Here is a 15,052-nt window from a genome sequence, read left to right on the forward strand (position 1 = left end):
TTTGTTTCATCAACCTTGCAGCTTGCGGATATTTTTACGAAGGCTCTATCGGCTTCTCGGTTTCAGTTCTTATGTGACAAAATCTCAATGCTTATTGCTACAACATTGTGAGTTTGAGGGGGGATGTTAGCCTATATATTATTAGCCCACTTGTTTATGGCTCCTTTAGTCTTTAGCCCATTAAGGTTTTGTATAACTAGTATTTATATGCCGCTTGATTCTTTGTAGTCTTTATGCTTTCCATTGAGAACCCTTGTAATTTCTCTTTATTATAATAATATGACAATGTTATCATCCTTTTGCTATATCCAAAATCCATTTTGCAAAACTTGCCATTTCTTGAATATCAGATGTGAGAACACTTAACCTCATGTTTTTTTGTTAATGTTAAGACTTTGCAACTTGATCAAATATAAGAGGAACTTAGAGAAGCATTCACAATGTCTTGCCTGCTTCATTAGGAACAACCAGTAGAATTTGTCTAAAACCGCCTCTAAAGACATTTGTTTTTCCTCCAAACGACACTTTTGAGTTGCCACGAAGATTACAACTCAATATATCTTTCAAAGAACGATCCAAGGCTTCAAGTGCATGCTTATAAATCATAGGTGCCTCGTTCCATATGATCAATGATGTTTTTTTTAACAATTCGGCTACATCACTATTCGGTAAAAAAGAACAAAAGGAATCCTCAATAAGATTTAGAGGAATTATAAAGCATGAGTATGCTGTTTTACCTCTAGTTAGTAGCAATGAAGTAATACCACTTGAAGCAACATTTAAAATGATATCACCTTTAGATCTTATAGATACAGATAAAGTCTTCCAAATATAAGTTTTACCGGTACCTCCATATCCATAAAAAAAACACACCTTTTTTCTGTTTAACAGTTGTCATGATTTCATCAAAAACTGATCGTTGTTCAATAGTTAATGAATCAAGTAGTTGATGAGATTCTTTTTGTAGGCTGTTCATATCAAAATCTAACTCCTCAGTAATGAAACGGTTGTATGAAGAAGATACCGAATCATGATCCAGGTAATGCATCCCAACAAAATCATTAAGGCTTAAACTGTTTTGGAGTAGAATTTTTTTTCAATCTCATATAGCGTTACGTTTTTAAGTTGATCGTCATTAAGGGATAAACCTGTACAATTGCGTAGTTGATTATTAAAAGATAAATATACACAATTATCACGAAATAAAAATAATATGAATAAAAAAGCTTTAAAATATTTATAAAAAAATCAAAATATCAAATAATAATATAATTAGCATTTGAAAAATATATAAGTAATGTATAAAATGTAAGGAATGACAAAAACAATAATACCTGGAGACTTTAAACTCATTCGTTGATTGTAGAGAATTCCATCAGATAAGTATTGCCAAGTATTTTCCCAAACATAACACGGTTTAGACAAACTATTAGACTTTTGCATAGTCGCAAATCAAAATCGTAAATAATAATCAGAATGACTTGCTTCCTCGATGGCATCAATATATTCTCTATCATCTTCTAAAAGTCCAAGAGGATAACATGCATCTGTAAAAGTATGACATACTTGTCCATTAACCGTATGAATATCTACAAATGATTTCGGACCTTTGATTTTATTTAAAAGAATTTTCGAAAAATATGCTTCATCAAGATTAGGTGAAACTGTGTGAATCCTCCTAATAGAAAACCTTTTTTTTCTCTCCCAACAACGATCTTCTTGTTTCCATACAAATTTTGTAGGAAACTCAACATAAGAAAGTTTTTGTGCATCCTCATGATGTCCATTACAGCTCATCTAAGATAAGAACATCGAAGAAGAAACAAATTGTTTGTTGATGACATCTTCAATATCATCATTTGCTTGGTATACAACATTTTGTTTTCCAGGAAGATGGAACGGAAGCCTTACAACAAAAGGATATTTGTAATGAACATCAAATCCAAATATACGCCACGAAGCTTCACATACAGACAAATACCTACAATAATAGTAGTTCTTTATTTCATCAACTGGAGCATCATCATTATCATCTCCGTTGTTGTTTTGTACAACTTCAACAGTAGCCCGATCAGGACCTTTGTTAATATATTTAAACAAATATTTGATGGAAGTCGCTTGATTGCACCATTCAACATTAATGCGAGCTTGATATCTTTTCAAAAGCGTTTTGTGATATGAAATAACACTTCTATTGTCTAACTTAACACCTGAATTTTCTATAAAAAGATCCATCATTACGTCTCCTATATATATGATAACCATTTGAATCAATGGAAGTATTCTCCAAGAATGGCTTCGGGAAGTTTTTTGAACACTTATTTTCACTCATGCATGGGTATTTAGGATTAGCAGAACAACATGGACCATGAATCATGAACTCACTGACAAGTGCATAAAATTCTGGATCATCGTCTTTGTTTGGAATTTCAGTCGAAATAAGTCAATCAATATGTTCAATGGTAAGGAGTTTGTAATCAAAGTGCATGAATAAACATATATGTGCGTGAGGCAGACCGTGCTTTTGAAACTCCACCGTATAAACAACTGTAAAATCATTTAAATAAATATAATATTATAAGATAATAAAAAACATAATGATAAAACTATCATTGTAATATAAGGTACCTGCTTGGATCAAACCCAATAACCGCTTCTTCTTTAAGTCTTTAATCAAAGAATCCAACTGAATTTTGAATAATCTATAAAGGATATCAGGCCTATCTTCGGGATTAAGCGTGGTGTCAGCAAGAAACCTTTTAATTTCAGGCCACTTTGGATTGCAAGTTACAATTATGAAAAAGTATGGGTATCCAAACCACTTACAAAACGACATGGCATCTAAATAGGTTTGCATCATGTAGTGTGCACCAACCATAAAAGAAGAAGGCAAGATAACAAGTTTTTCGAAGTTGGAAATATCATTATTAGCATGACTTTGCACGCTTCTTAAATTTGCATAAGATTCGCATCTAAGAACTTTTTGCTAATTGCGTATGTAATATAGTCTCTCAGTTTCAATCATCGTATAAGCACCAACCAGAAATTGTTGAAAAAGTCTTCTTGAATTAAGAATTAATGAAGAAACATTAACTCTGTCTTAGATTCTATAAGCAAAGAATTCTCTCATTGTACAGTAACGACGTTTGGTATTATTTGAATGATCAACATCCTTGTGAGGCATGTCAACTCTATATCCATCATCCCCATATGGAAAGAGTAGTGGGTATTGAAGGGCAAGGTAAGCAGGATGTAATTCGTTTATATATTTATAGACTTCCTGAATTTGGTTGTTACGATGCTATCTCTATTATTAATTGTATCACCAATGTCACCAACAATTAAAGCAACAATCTCAGAAGCAGTAGCTAGGTAAGTTATATGTTCTTCCATCTTGTTGCCTTCTTCCTATAAGATGTAACTTTAGATCTATATGAGGATTTTCATAAAAACAATCTCTGGCCATTCTATAACATGTAACAAGCTCATTGGTTGAATCCAACATGACCTTTAAAAAGCTAATGATTTCAATATCAAGAGAATGAGAAGTTGATTTGCCCCCTTTTTTTTGTGTACTGTCAACAACAACGATTATATGTAAAATTTAGCAGCTTAATCATTATATCAAAATTTTAAAAGTAATGGTTTATAAAAAATTAATAAAGATATACCTGAAAGCGTGTTGTCTATTTGAAACTTCATTTTCAGTATCATATATGTATAGTTGCGAAAAATTTGGTTTGGATCCATCTATAGGTAAAAGACTTCCCATACAATGGTAATTTTGACCACTATGTCTGAAAACATATGGAGCATTACCTCTATTAATGGAAGAATTAATTTTTCCACCCATTGAATCGACAAATGTTCTTCATGAAATTTTTTCCTTTTGGATCAACATAACGAAAGAGATTTTGATAATTTGTTGGAGCTTGTTTTAATTAAGGAAGCTCGACCTTTCCGTTACTACAACACATGGAATAAGTAGTTTTCTTTCCAGAAGTGATGCCTTTAAGGGCTTCATATGTCCATAATTGTGCATGACACATCGTACACACAAAAGTCTGGTCCCCATGGTCCAAATAATTTGTTTAATAAAAACATTTGCAAAACATCGAAATAAATTAATGTTGCAATGAGTAATATTTTAAGATTTTCAGGATCGTGTAAGATGAAATATATTATATAAAATAAAAATTAGTCTATACGATAGAAAACGATATACCATTAGGCGATGTGGATATATGATTGGATCTTTTCTTATCCAAATATAATTTTCTAAGTTTTCTTTTCTCTTTAGCAACATCTCACATTGGAGTTTTAATATTACAAGTTGAAGTAGATTGAAATTTTGTATGTTGATATGCGGATGATATATTTGGATTTACATTTTCACTGTCATCGCGAATATATGTAGAATTGTTTGAAGATAGTAAAATTTGCCGAAGATAACCTACATTGAATATATAATAATAACAATGGCTAATTTGAAAATGTAATGATGAAATGAGATAAAACGTCAGAAGATATAAAACAATATTTTTTAAACATAAGTTAAAAATAAAACATGACTGAATATGAAATTAAATTGAGATGTAGATAAAGAATTTCCAATTGACATGTGGACATAACATTGGATCTTCTTTGATCCAAATATAATTTTCTATATCTGCGCCTTTCTTTATGTTCGTTTGAATCCATATCGTGTTTGTAGCTTAAGAACATAAAAAATTTATTTAATAAAAAGTATATTGACCATATTTCCACTAAAGTTTAAAATTTAAAATCATAAAAATAGAGACATTAATAAGAAAAATATATAGTAGTTAAAAATTGGTAATATTTAAGTATTATATATTCTACATTAATACAAATTAGTACTTCCAACAAATAAGTGTAAGTTAAAAAAAAAAAAATAAGAATTTTATAATTTTTTTAAGATTTAGGAATATATATATATATATATATATATATATATATATATATATATATATATATATATATATATATATATATATATATATACATCCATAAAAAAAGTTTATATTGATATTGATATAACAAATAAAAGAACAATTTTATAAATAATAGAAATAAGAAAAGAGAAGGAAAACCCGTTTTTTTAGATGAGGTCGTGAATTGTTTTGCTGGAAGCACGATTCTTGACCTAGATTAATCTCAACACAAGAGTTTAAGTTTTTATTTGTATCAATATTTTTTTCCTGATTCTTGCTAAGTACAATGCTTGGATAAGAAAATTAATGTTGTAAATTTTAAAAAAGAACATTTCAATGTACTTTCATTTCATTTGAAAGTACATTGTGTAAATGGTAAAACATACCATTTAAAGTACATTTGTTGATATATATATATATATATATATATATATATATATATATATATATATATATATATATATATATATATATATATATTTCAAATTAGAGGACATTGTTAAGATTAACAAAACAACATTTTGTTACTTTTCTTATTAGATTTTTGTACTTTATATTTTAATGCAATTTTGTTGATTTTATAGAAATGAAATGAAAATATATTTTTGTTGAGAACAATATTTATACAGAACCATATTCACAGTTTCATATATTTCATTTGATTTGACAAAACAACCATTTGTTTTTTTCTTATTCAAGCATTGTACTTTGCCTTCTAAAGAAAAGCATATGTTTGACTTTAAATGGCTTTTGAAACACAAGATCTAATGACACCAGAATTGACTTTAAATGGAATTGGGTCTGAATTGAAAATGACCATTATACCATTGGATTTTTTTATGGTAATATTTATGTTGTTTTAGAAACGTAATTTACTTTTACTCATGGAATGGAATGTCATATTCCGATTCCACTAGAATCCGCAAAACAAACACCCCTACATATTCTTTACATATAATGAATGTTTCGACCAAGTTGTTTGCTTCCAAAGCCGGATTATTCGGACCTTAAATTTCATTTTTCTATAGTTTTATTGTTAAATTTCATTTTTCTATAGTTTTATTGTTAAATTTCATTTTTCTATAAAAGGACCAAAATGCCCTTTATCCAAAATAAAGACGAAAAATAACATTTTCTTTTCTTTTTAACCAACCATTTGCACATATCACATTTAATAATTTTTTTTAATCAAATCGGGAGTAAAAACTTCATAATTTGCTAATAATATGATTATTATTAAGTAGTTTTGGACCAAGGGTTACATGTTGATTTTTAGTTAAAAGTAGTTTTCTAAGCAGGGGCAAAACAGTCACATTTGTTGCAATTTTTTTTAGAACACATAGTCACACAGCAAAACATTGTACTTTTCTTTGTAAAAATGTTAAAAATCATATTTTTATAAAGTACAATGTTATTTTCTGCATATTTTCTAAAGTTTTATTGTTAAATTTCATTTTTCTACAAATTTCAGTAACATATATTCAAATACCTCTATGTAAATATACGATCCCAAAGAATACTTACTCACATTACCTAGACAGTTTAAATAAATATAATTCTAATATTGTTTGATTTTTCTTAAAGTTAAAAGTAGTTTTCTGAGCAGGGGCAAAACAGTCATATATGTTGAAACACATAGTCACACAGCAAAACATTGTACCTTCCTTTGTAAAAAATGTTAAAAATCATATTTTTATAAAGTATACTGCTATTTTCTGCATATTTTCTAAAGTTCTATTGTTAAATTTCATTTTCCTATAAAAGGACCAAAATGTCCTTTCTCCATATTATGACCCCGTCTACTATTCCAGAAAACATGTTCTTAACAAAATATGTCACTGGAATGAAATTCAATTACATTCCCTTGTATCTTTTCTGTTTGTTTATGAATCTATCAACAGGGATACAAACTTCCAAAATACCATTTTCTTTTTCTTTTTAACCCTCCATTTGTTTTCGAACCAAGTATTCGAATTCTTTATGTTGTGCCAAACATGCCATTTCCTGTTACATGTTAACCAGTTCTACACATTAACACATTTGTTGCAATTTTTTTTTTACAACACATAGTCACACAGCAAAACAATATACTTTCCTTTGTAAAAAATGTTAAAAATCATATTTTGATAAAATACAATGCTATTTTCTGGATATTTTTTAAAGTTTTATTGTTAAATTTCATTTTTCTATAACAGAACCTCTATTTATCGATATGCAGTAAATTAATGAAGAAGTTAAAAAAAAAGAAGGAAAAGACGGAAAGACTTTGCTAATCAGATTGAAACCAATATTTTCTGAGTCTAAAGTTAAATGTTCTTAACTGGTAATCACATGATTTGCAAAATAACTCAGCATTAACTCAAAAGACTTTGCTAACCTGATGTAGAAAAGCACGTATTAGATGGTGATGATTCAGAGATTTGGAACACGATGTTGTAAACTCGATCTTTGAAGAAATAGTGGTAACACACGAATTAGAATGTAGTTATACATATATAATTTATAAAAATTAATTTGGAAAGGATATCAAATTTTAATTTGAAAATATACAGTATTCAAAATATTAGTTGTGAACCAAAGGGATTGCCGTCAAAGGTATTGCCGAAAATTGTGTTTGAAATATAGGAAGGTTTATTTTTGAGTGTAATACATTCATTGATTTCTTACTGGACACCTTAATGATATACTATTAAACTTTCTTTAAATATCGATCTTCAAAATGCAGTAAATATTTATACCGGTTGATTTAATTAAAAAGGAAAAAAAACCACAAATTGCCAAATGGAATTAAAGAAAATTGAAAAAATAGAGGAAATGCCATGTGACATATTGAATAAGGTGGTGACATTTGGCAGAAGTATTTTCATTTATTAGGTAGAGAAGATGAGAGGATGATGATGATGTTTTGATACGTTTTTACCTGATTTGGAATAACTCATGTGTTTTGAATACGAATTATCCTACTATTAGAGTTTAGTTGTTATTGATTTTTTATTACCATAATATAAAGATATATAGAAACTTTTGTTTAACTTTTTCTGATACGAGGTTTTTACTTTTTATGTTTATTTACGACCTAAGAAAACAATACAAATTATAATCTTTTAATTGAATAAAATTATAAGAAAGTTTTTGGAAATGAAATAACATCTGCATATTAATATATTAATATATAATAAGTACGTCATTAGTGGATGTGTTACCGCAAGCCTTGTTATTACATAACTATATATGACATGACATATATAATGTTTAGCTTGTGAGGCTAATAAACTTCTTATGCTTTCACATTTCAATTGTTCACACATGTTTTAGTTCTTTAAAATTTCATATCCCCTTTCCCAAAGAAGAGGCACTTACTAGAAACAAGCAGCGACAACCAAATTTGTTGCTCCATCACCTTACTGACTCCAGATGTCGCTATAAGTGCTGCACGAGTATTTTAGCGATGAATTAATTCCAAACTTATAGACTGTTTTTGTCACTACTCCTTTACTAATTCCTGTGTAAATAACCAAAGATGAACGAATAACACCTGTAAACAACCTAATTTACGCCATTAGCAACTGATGTTCTTATTTGTTGGTATTTTAAAATAAAAGTAACAATATATTATCAGTAGATAGTTCAACAATATTATTGGTCTTATGTATTCAAATATGTGTTGGATGCATTTATATTAAATCAAGGTGAGATTTTTTTTTCTTCTCAAAATTGCATTTTGTTTAGGTGATATGAGGACTATTAGTGAAATGTTGAATCAATATGGATAGTACTTGGGGAGTGGATTACTAACCGTTAGTAGTTTCCACATTTTAAGGTTTCTCCCATTTAGTAGTCTCCCCTCCCATTTAGTAGTCTCCCCGCCTAACACAACAAGAAATGTTACCTTTAGCGACGACATCTGAATGAAGGTGTTGGAAATAATGCCAATTTCCTTACAATCTTAATTACCTAACAAATATGGGTACTACTGACTTAATCTGGTTAGTGCAGATTTGTTGGGGACTAAGTTGCAACTTTTTGGAACTTGAAGGTTTTGTTCTGGATTTATAGTTGAGTTGTGTGATGCTTAAAGTTGGATGTACAACAGGAAACTGCACAAAGGAGATTGGAAGCTATGATTTGAAGGCTTGATGACTATTTCTCATTATATATGTATTTGCCCCACATTGGGTTAAAATACATTCCATGTTTAGGTTATACCCTATATATATATATATATATATATATATATATATATATATATATATATATATATATATATATATATATATATATTTGTTTGTATTGAATGAATTATTATCAAATCATTTTGTATGTAGCTCATTCACACAAATTATTCTCATTCATTTGTTCTTACAGATTAGGGTTAAGTCTTTTAGGGTTTCGTGTTCTTTATCCATTACAGTTGGATATATGTGTGTAATCATAAGAGAGTAGTGTAGGAAACTTGTAGTGAGGTTTGAGTTGTAATAGTATATGTAAACGTTCTGGTTTGATTTGAAATCGAGCTGATCATGTTGGGAATTTGTGTTTATAATTTTGTCAGAAGGCGCCTAAGGTCGTCGCTAAAGCCCTTGTTGCCATAAAGAACGTCGTTGCTAAAGCTTGGTGTCGGCGATCCGTGTGACATTGTCGAGAATCAAGTCTGGCCCTTAGTTCAATACGTTGATCAAAATGGATAGGGTTTAATGTCGTACATGAGCAGTAGCGGCGACCCCCTAAAAGGCAATGCTGACGTCACTAAAGCCATGAAAAACAACCTGCTTATAAATCCCTCCATTTTTTTTTTCAGTTTTGCCGCTAATACCCTAACCATGTTGCCGCAAATACCAGCCCCATCTCCTTGCCTTGTCCATAGCTCCTCCCATGTCGAGATATAAGGGTAATGAGGCGGCATGGTCGGAGTTCGCTCAACATTAAGGTGTGTAAATAAAACATCTATTGCATGATTGTGATAATTAACACCCCCATGAAGATTGTCAAAATAGGTACCAACCCGAATTTGGAATGGATCGGTAGATACCACACTTAAATTGTTGAGGCGGTTGTTGTTGTCGGCCTCTTTCTCCATGAGCTATGATGTTCCTCCTTCCCATCGACATTGGGTGTTCCCCTTGGTGACCAATCGGTTGCTCATCATCTTCCTGGGGTATGACATATCCCCCGCCAGTATTCACAACAACTCGCATAAGACTCAAGAATTGAGTTGTCAAATCTGAATCTTTAAAACGTGTAAGATTTTGAATGGAGTTAGGACTTAAAATCCCATATGAGCGAGCTAGGCGAGTGACCAAATGTCCACCCGTAATAGGACTACGTGGCCTAGAATTAATCGCCTTTGTCCCTAAAAATCTTGCAAGCATGAATGGAAGGTCAAAAAAAACTCCGGACGTGATTATACTCCAAAGGTAAAATAAATTTTAAGAAGGCACCTTATCACCATGATGTTTGTGGTTAATTGTGAAGGTGATCAAACAGTGTAAAAATATGTGGATCGGTGATCGAATTTTTCCTTCACATGCATCTCGTGAACTATATTCGTGGTTGGAGATGGATCTCCAAAATTGTACGTTAAGCAATCCTATCATAAAATCCCAAACACACCCTTTTGGAAATAATATAACATGGGTTGATTGTGTTTCTTCTTCAGTATATAACCCCATTCTCCAAGAAAATTCACGGAGGCTGCATTCGCGATAAACGCCTCCTTAACTGAATGCAAGGACCCGATTCTATGTCAGCTCGGTTGTCCGTTCTTCAAAATTGATTGTGGCAAAGAATTCAACAGACAATTCTCAATAAACAGGCTCTTGAATAGAAAACAAATTTCACCACCCATTGCATTGAAATGTGAAACCTTCCCCAACAAATAATTTTGTCTAATATCTTTCCACTTCCGCCACAATACCAACGCCACTCAACCATGACCAATCAATCATGAGAGCTAATGCAAACTATCGATTGTATAACCATCCAAGCTTGTTCAAATAATTGTTGAGAATTGTTTGCAAAATATTCTGAGGAAATCGGTATAACGAATGGATACTTGGAACATCAATGTGTTCTTGGTCTTCCAGAATTGCACACCATGGTCCCATAGTACTTGACAGATTAACAGCAAGAAAAACAACAAAACCACTAAACAATTAAGCAAATAATAAAAAACTGAAAACTGAGTGCCTAGTTTTTATGTCGTGGTCATGAAGACCATGTCGTGAAGTCGGTTCGGGACGTGAATGTCAGTCGGTCATTCTCTAGTCCGTCATTCTCTTGTCAAATTGAACCTAATTTCATGTTTGGGGTTTGTGTAATCTGCTATTCTAAGGCTTTTCATCACATATGCAACATCTTAATCAAATAAAATTGAACTAATTTTGACAATTAGGCTTCAACACAAGCCCTAACTCTAAATGCCTAAAATTAAAAGAAATTAATAAAAGTAAAGAATGGAGATCTTACTGTAAGGTCAAACCTTGAAATATGATGATGTTTGAAATATATCTTTCAGCATCAGCGCATATCTCAGTATCAGCATCAGCGTTTCAGCAGTTCAGTGTGTTTAGTTTATTCAGTGCATTGTAACAGATTTTGTATTTATCTTGTTTCCATAGTTAGCGTAAATTAGTTAGCTGGCATATCCCTGATTTATAGGGATTGACTAGAATAGCAGTATATAATCTTTTGTATAGGTTTGTGAAAGGTCACGCCTTTCACAAACCCTAATAGCTGCTTTGTGCACACGATAATCTCTTTGTGAGATTATCTTTCTTAGTGAAAGTTTTTCTTCGTGAATTCTTCTTATTCTTATTTACTGTCATTGTTTGATAAATTGATTGATCAAAAGGCTTTTCAATTGGTATCAGAGCAGGTTTCTTTTATCAAACAAATGGCTTCATCATCTTCTTCGTTGAACTCATCAAATCATCCTTCCGCTAAAATTCCTCCTTTTGATGAAACAAATTTTGCCATGTGGAAAATAAAGGCTCTATATGCTTTAGAGTCAATAAATGAAGACATGTTGGACATCGTCGAAAAGGGTCCATACGTACCGATGTATCAACCTCTGAAAAACAACGTTCCTGATGGTGCTATGAAGAAAACACCTAGAGAAAACTGGACATCAGATGACAAAAGAAAAAATGGTCTAGATGTTCGTGCTCGTGCTGCAATCAGCTACGCTCTGCCATACAATATCTTTGGGCTTGTTCAAAATTGCATCTCAGCAAAAGAGATGATGGATACTCTGACTGTATCTTTTGAAGGCACTGAAGAAGTCAAGGCTACTCAAATAAATGATCTTAACAGAAGGTATGGACATTTTTTTGCAAAGAAAGGTGAAACTTTGACTCAAACCTTTAACAGATTCAATACTCTTGTTAATGACCTACGGAGATTAGATCAGTTGAAGCATAGAACTGTTATAGTGCAGAAGTTTTTGGATTCTCTGGGTGCAGGTTGGGAGAACCATGTTGATGTGCTGAAAAATAGTGAGAAGATCAACACTATGGACTTAAAAAGTCTCTATGGAAATCTTCAATACTATGAGGAATCCAAGCTTCAAAGAAAGGAGTTGATGAAAGATTCTCAGCGTGAATCATCTGTAGCTTTGTTCACAAACAAAAAGCTAGTGTCAGATTCAGACACTGAAAGCCATTCAGAAACTGATTCCTCTTAAACTGACACTGATGATCTTGAAAAGGTTGTGGCTAGTGCAGCTTTGATTGTGAAGACTTTTGAGAAATCCGGCCAAAACTTCTCAAAGTTTCAGAAAAAGATGGGTGGAAAGTTTTCAAAAAGATCAGAAGCTGATAAAAAGCATGGTACTGATAAGAAAGGGAAAGCTCAGTGCTTTAACTGTGGGATCACTGATCATTTTGCGAAGGAATGTAAACAAAAAAAACAAGGTTCGGATGAATACTGGAAGCAGAAGTACAACAAGCTGATTGAGAAACTGAAAGCAGAGAACTTGGAACATAAAGTTCTTATTGCTGAAGAAGAAAAATGGAAGACTGATGAGGAGTCATCAGATGATGAAGTCAAGTGTCTAATGGTAAAGATAGAAGACACGAATGTTCCTAAAAAAGGCACAAGTACATTTGATGCTGATATGTATGATGCAGTTGAAAATTCCAGGAAGCACAACACTGACTCTCCTTCAATGTATCAGGTTAAAAACTTTGTTTCCTATTCAATGAATGAAAAAAATCAAAATGTTTGAGTATTTGGGTGTTATTAATTCTAAGAAGAATCAAACAATAAGGGATTTGCAAAATCAACTTGATCTTCTTAAAACTGAAATATCCATGAAAAATAACATTATTGATTCCACTCAGGAAAATCTTAGAATCACTAGTTTGTCAAACTCATCTTTGTCTGCTGAAATTGATAATGTTAAAGATCTTTTGATCAAAGAACAAACTGTGCTTCATACTTGGGCCAAATCTCACAAAAATGCTAATTATATTATTTCTGCTCAAATTCCACACTCATGTGAGAAAATTATTGGGGGTAATTTTGCAGAAGCTGAAAAAGTTTTTAAATCACAGGAAAAAGAATCTGAATTTTATTCCATGAATGAGATGAAAAACAATTTCAAAAATAAGTTTGTCAGTAACTCTTTTATTAATCAGAGTCTAATTGATGAATACTGTGTTACTAACTCTAATGGTGTTACTGAGTGTAATGTTGAAATTACCGGAATTGATCCAACCTCTTACCCTAAACATCTTGTAAGACCAACTCCTCTCACTGAGAATATTATTGCCTTCCCTATCTCAAATGGAGTGTTTCATGCTGTTCATGAACACCTTAAGCATTTTCCTGATTGCAATGCATTTGTGAATAAGTCCAAATCAGACACTGATGATAGCTCATCATCTATCACTGATCACAATTTGTCTGACACTGAATTCAGTTGTGATTCAATAATAAACAAAAGGACACAAAGATCTCTTGGTGAATCTTACAAGTCGAAATGTGTTAAGTCCAAAAAATTGCTCACCAAGAAGAACTTTGGTACTAGAGTTTGTTACAGATGTGGTGATACCTCTCATAAGATCAGTGAATGTTCATTTGATAAATTATCTTTAAGAGTTGATAATATTAAAGTTAGAAATGAAAAATGGACTCTTAAGTCAAATTCTTTAAACTGTCTTCCTAAGGAGTGTTATAATCTATTATCAAATAACTTTGTGAATGACCCATCCTCGAATGGGTCAGTGTGTTCTAACTAGTTTCTCAGCACTGTAGGGTCAGGAGCATCTTTGGTACTTAGATAGTGGTTGCTCAAGACATATGATAGGATCCAAGTCTCTCCTGGAAGATTATGTCAAGAAAACTGGTCCTGCAGTAACTTATGGAGACAATGGAAAGGGGTTCACTAAAGGATATGGAAATATCAAATGCAATAATGTGGTTTTTCAAAACGTTTCATATGTAAAGGGTCTCAAACACAACCTTATCTCCATCAGCCAGTTGTGTGATGCTGACTATGAAGTTCACTTTACAAAGAAGGAAGGTAGAGTTGTCAACACTGACAAGAACATCGTACTTTCAGCAAGTAGAAAAGATGATATATATGTTCTTGATATGTTCTCAAGTGACAAGGCGCTGATGCAATGCTTCTTTACAAAGTCTCAGACCAATCTCAGCTGGATTTGGCACAAAAGGTTCTCTCATCTGAACTTCAAGAACCTATCCAAAATATCCAATCAAGATCTAGTTAGAGGGCTCCCAAAATTCAGCGTTGTTAAAGACAAGATGTGCTCAGCTTGTGAACAAGGAAAACAAACCAAGTCATCTTTCAAACCCAAGTCATGTTCCAATATATCTGTTCCTCTTCATTTACTCCACATGGACTTGTTTGGACCTATTCCTGTCCGTTCTCTAGGTGGAAACAAGTATACTCTAGTGGTTGTGGATGAGTTCACTCGATTTACATGGGTGGTTTTCCTAAAGAAGAAGAGTCATGCTGCACAAGAAATTATCTCACTGATTCGTAAAAATGAGACACTGACAGGTCTCAAAGTTAAGCAACTAAGAAGTGATCATGGTACTGAGTTCCGGAATTCAACTCTTGAAGAATTTTGTGA

The 15,052-nt window shown here is 32.0% G+C and overlaps 2 protein-coding genes across 2 annotated transcripts; both read right to left on the reverse strand.

The window, feature by feature from the left end:
- Nucleotides 1–435: 435 nt before the first annotated feature.
- LOC145064358 (uncharacterized) lies at nucleotides 436–1,797 on the reverse strand. Its single transcript, XM_079011823.1, has 4 exons — nucleotides 1,567–1,797; nucleotides 1,117–1,148; nucleotides 874–1,073; nucleotides 436–794 (listed from the first exon to the last, which is right to left on the reverse strand). The coding sequence occupies exons 1-4, from the start codon at nucleotides 1,795–1,797 to the stop codon at nucleotides 436–438; spliced, it is 822 nt and encodes a 273-aa protein (XP_078867949.1).
- LOC145064359 (uncharacterized) lies at nucleotides 1,798–3,853 on the reverse strand. Its single transcript, XM_079011824.1, has 6 exons — nucleotides 3,672–3,853; nucleotides 3,509–3,575; nucleotides 3,298–3,408; nucleotides 2,629–2,773; nucleotides 2,518–2,547; nucleotides 1,798–2,246 (listed from the first exon to the last, which is right to left on the reverse strand). The coding sequence occupies exons 1-6, from the start codon at nucleotides 3,851–3,853 to the stop codon at nucleotides 1,798–1,800; spliced, it is 984 nt and encodes a 327-aa protein (XP_078867950.1).
- Between the last annotated feature and the right edge of the window lie 11,199 nt (nucleotides 3,854–15,052).

This window comes from Lactuca serriola, chromosome 7 (assembly GCF_051521515.1).
Source record: "Lactuca serriola cultivar US96UC23 chromosome 7, Lser_US96UC23_V15, whole genome shotgun sequence".
Lineage (NCBI taxonomy): Eukaryota > Viridiplantae > Streptophyta > Magnoliopsida > Asterales > Asteraceae > Lactuca > Lactuca serriola.

Bases quoted from the DNA above. Each gene is read 5' to 3' on its own strand.
- LOC145064359 (XM_079011824.1), bottom strand. From the start codon at position 3,853: ATGGGTGGAAAAATTAATTCTTCCATTAATAGAGGTAATGCTCCATAT. The intron at 2,774-3,297 runs GTAACAACCAAA...TGCAATCCAAAG, and splicing joins TTAATAATAGAGATAGCATC to TGGCCTGAAATTAAAAGGTT. The intron at 2,548-2,628 runs GTACCTTATATT...ATGATTTTACAG, and splicing joins ATTGGGTTTGATCCAAGCAG to TTGTTTATACGGTGGAGTTT.
- LOC145064358 (XM_079011823.1), bottom strand. From the start codon at position 1,797: ATGAGCTGTAATGGACATCATGAGGATGCACAAAAACTTTCTTATGTT. The intron at 1,074-1,116 runs GTAACGCTATAT...ACTCCAAAACAG, and splicing joins ATGACGATCAACTTAAAAAC to TTTAAGCCTTAATGATTTTG. The intron at 795-873 runs GTGTGTTTTTTT...TAAGATCTAAAG, and splicing joins AACTGTTAAACAGAAAAAAG to GTGATATCATTTTAAATGTT.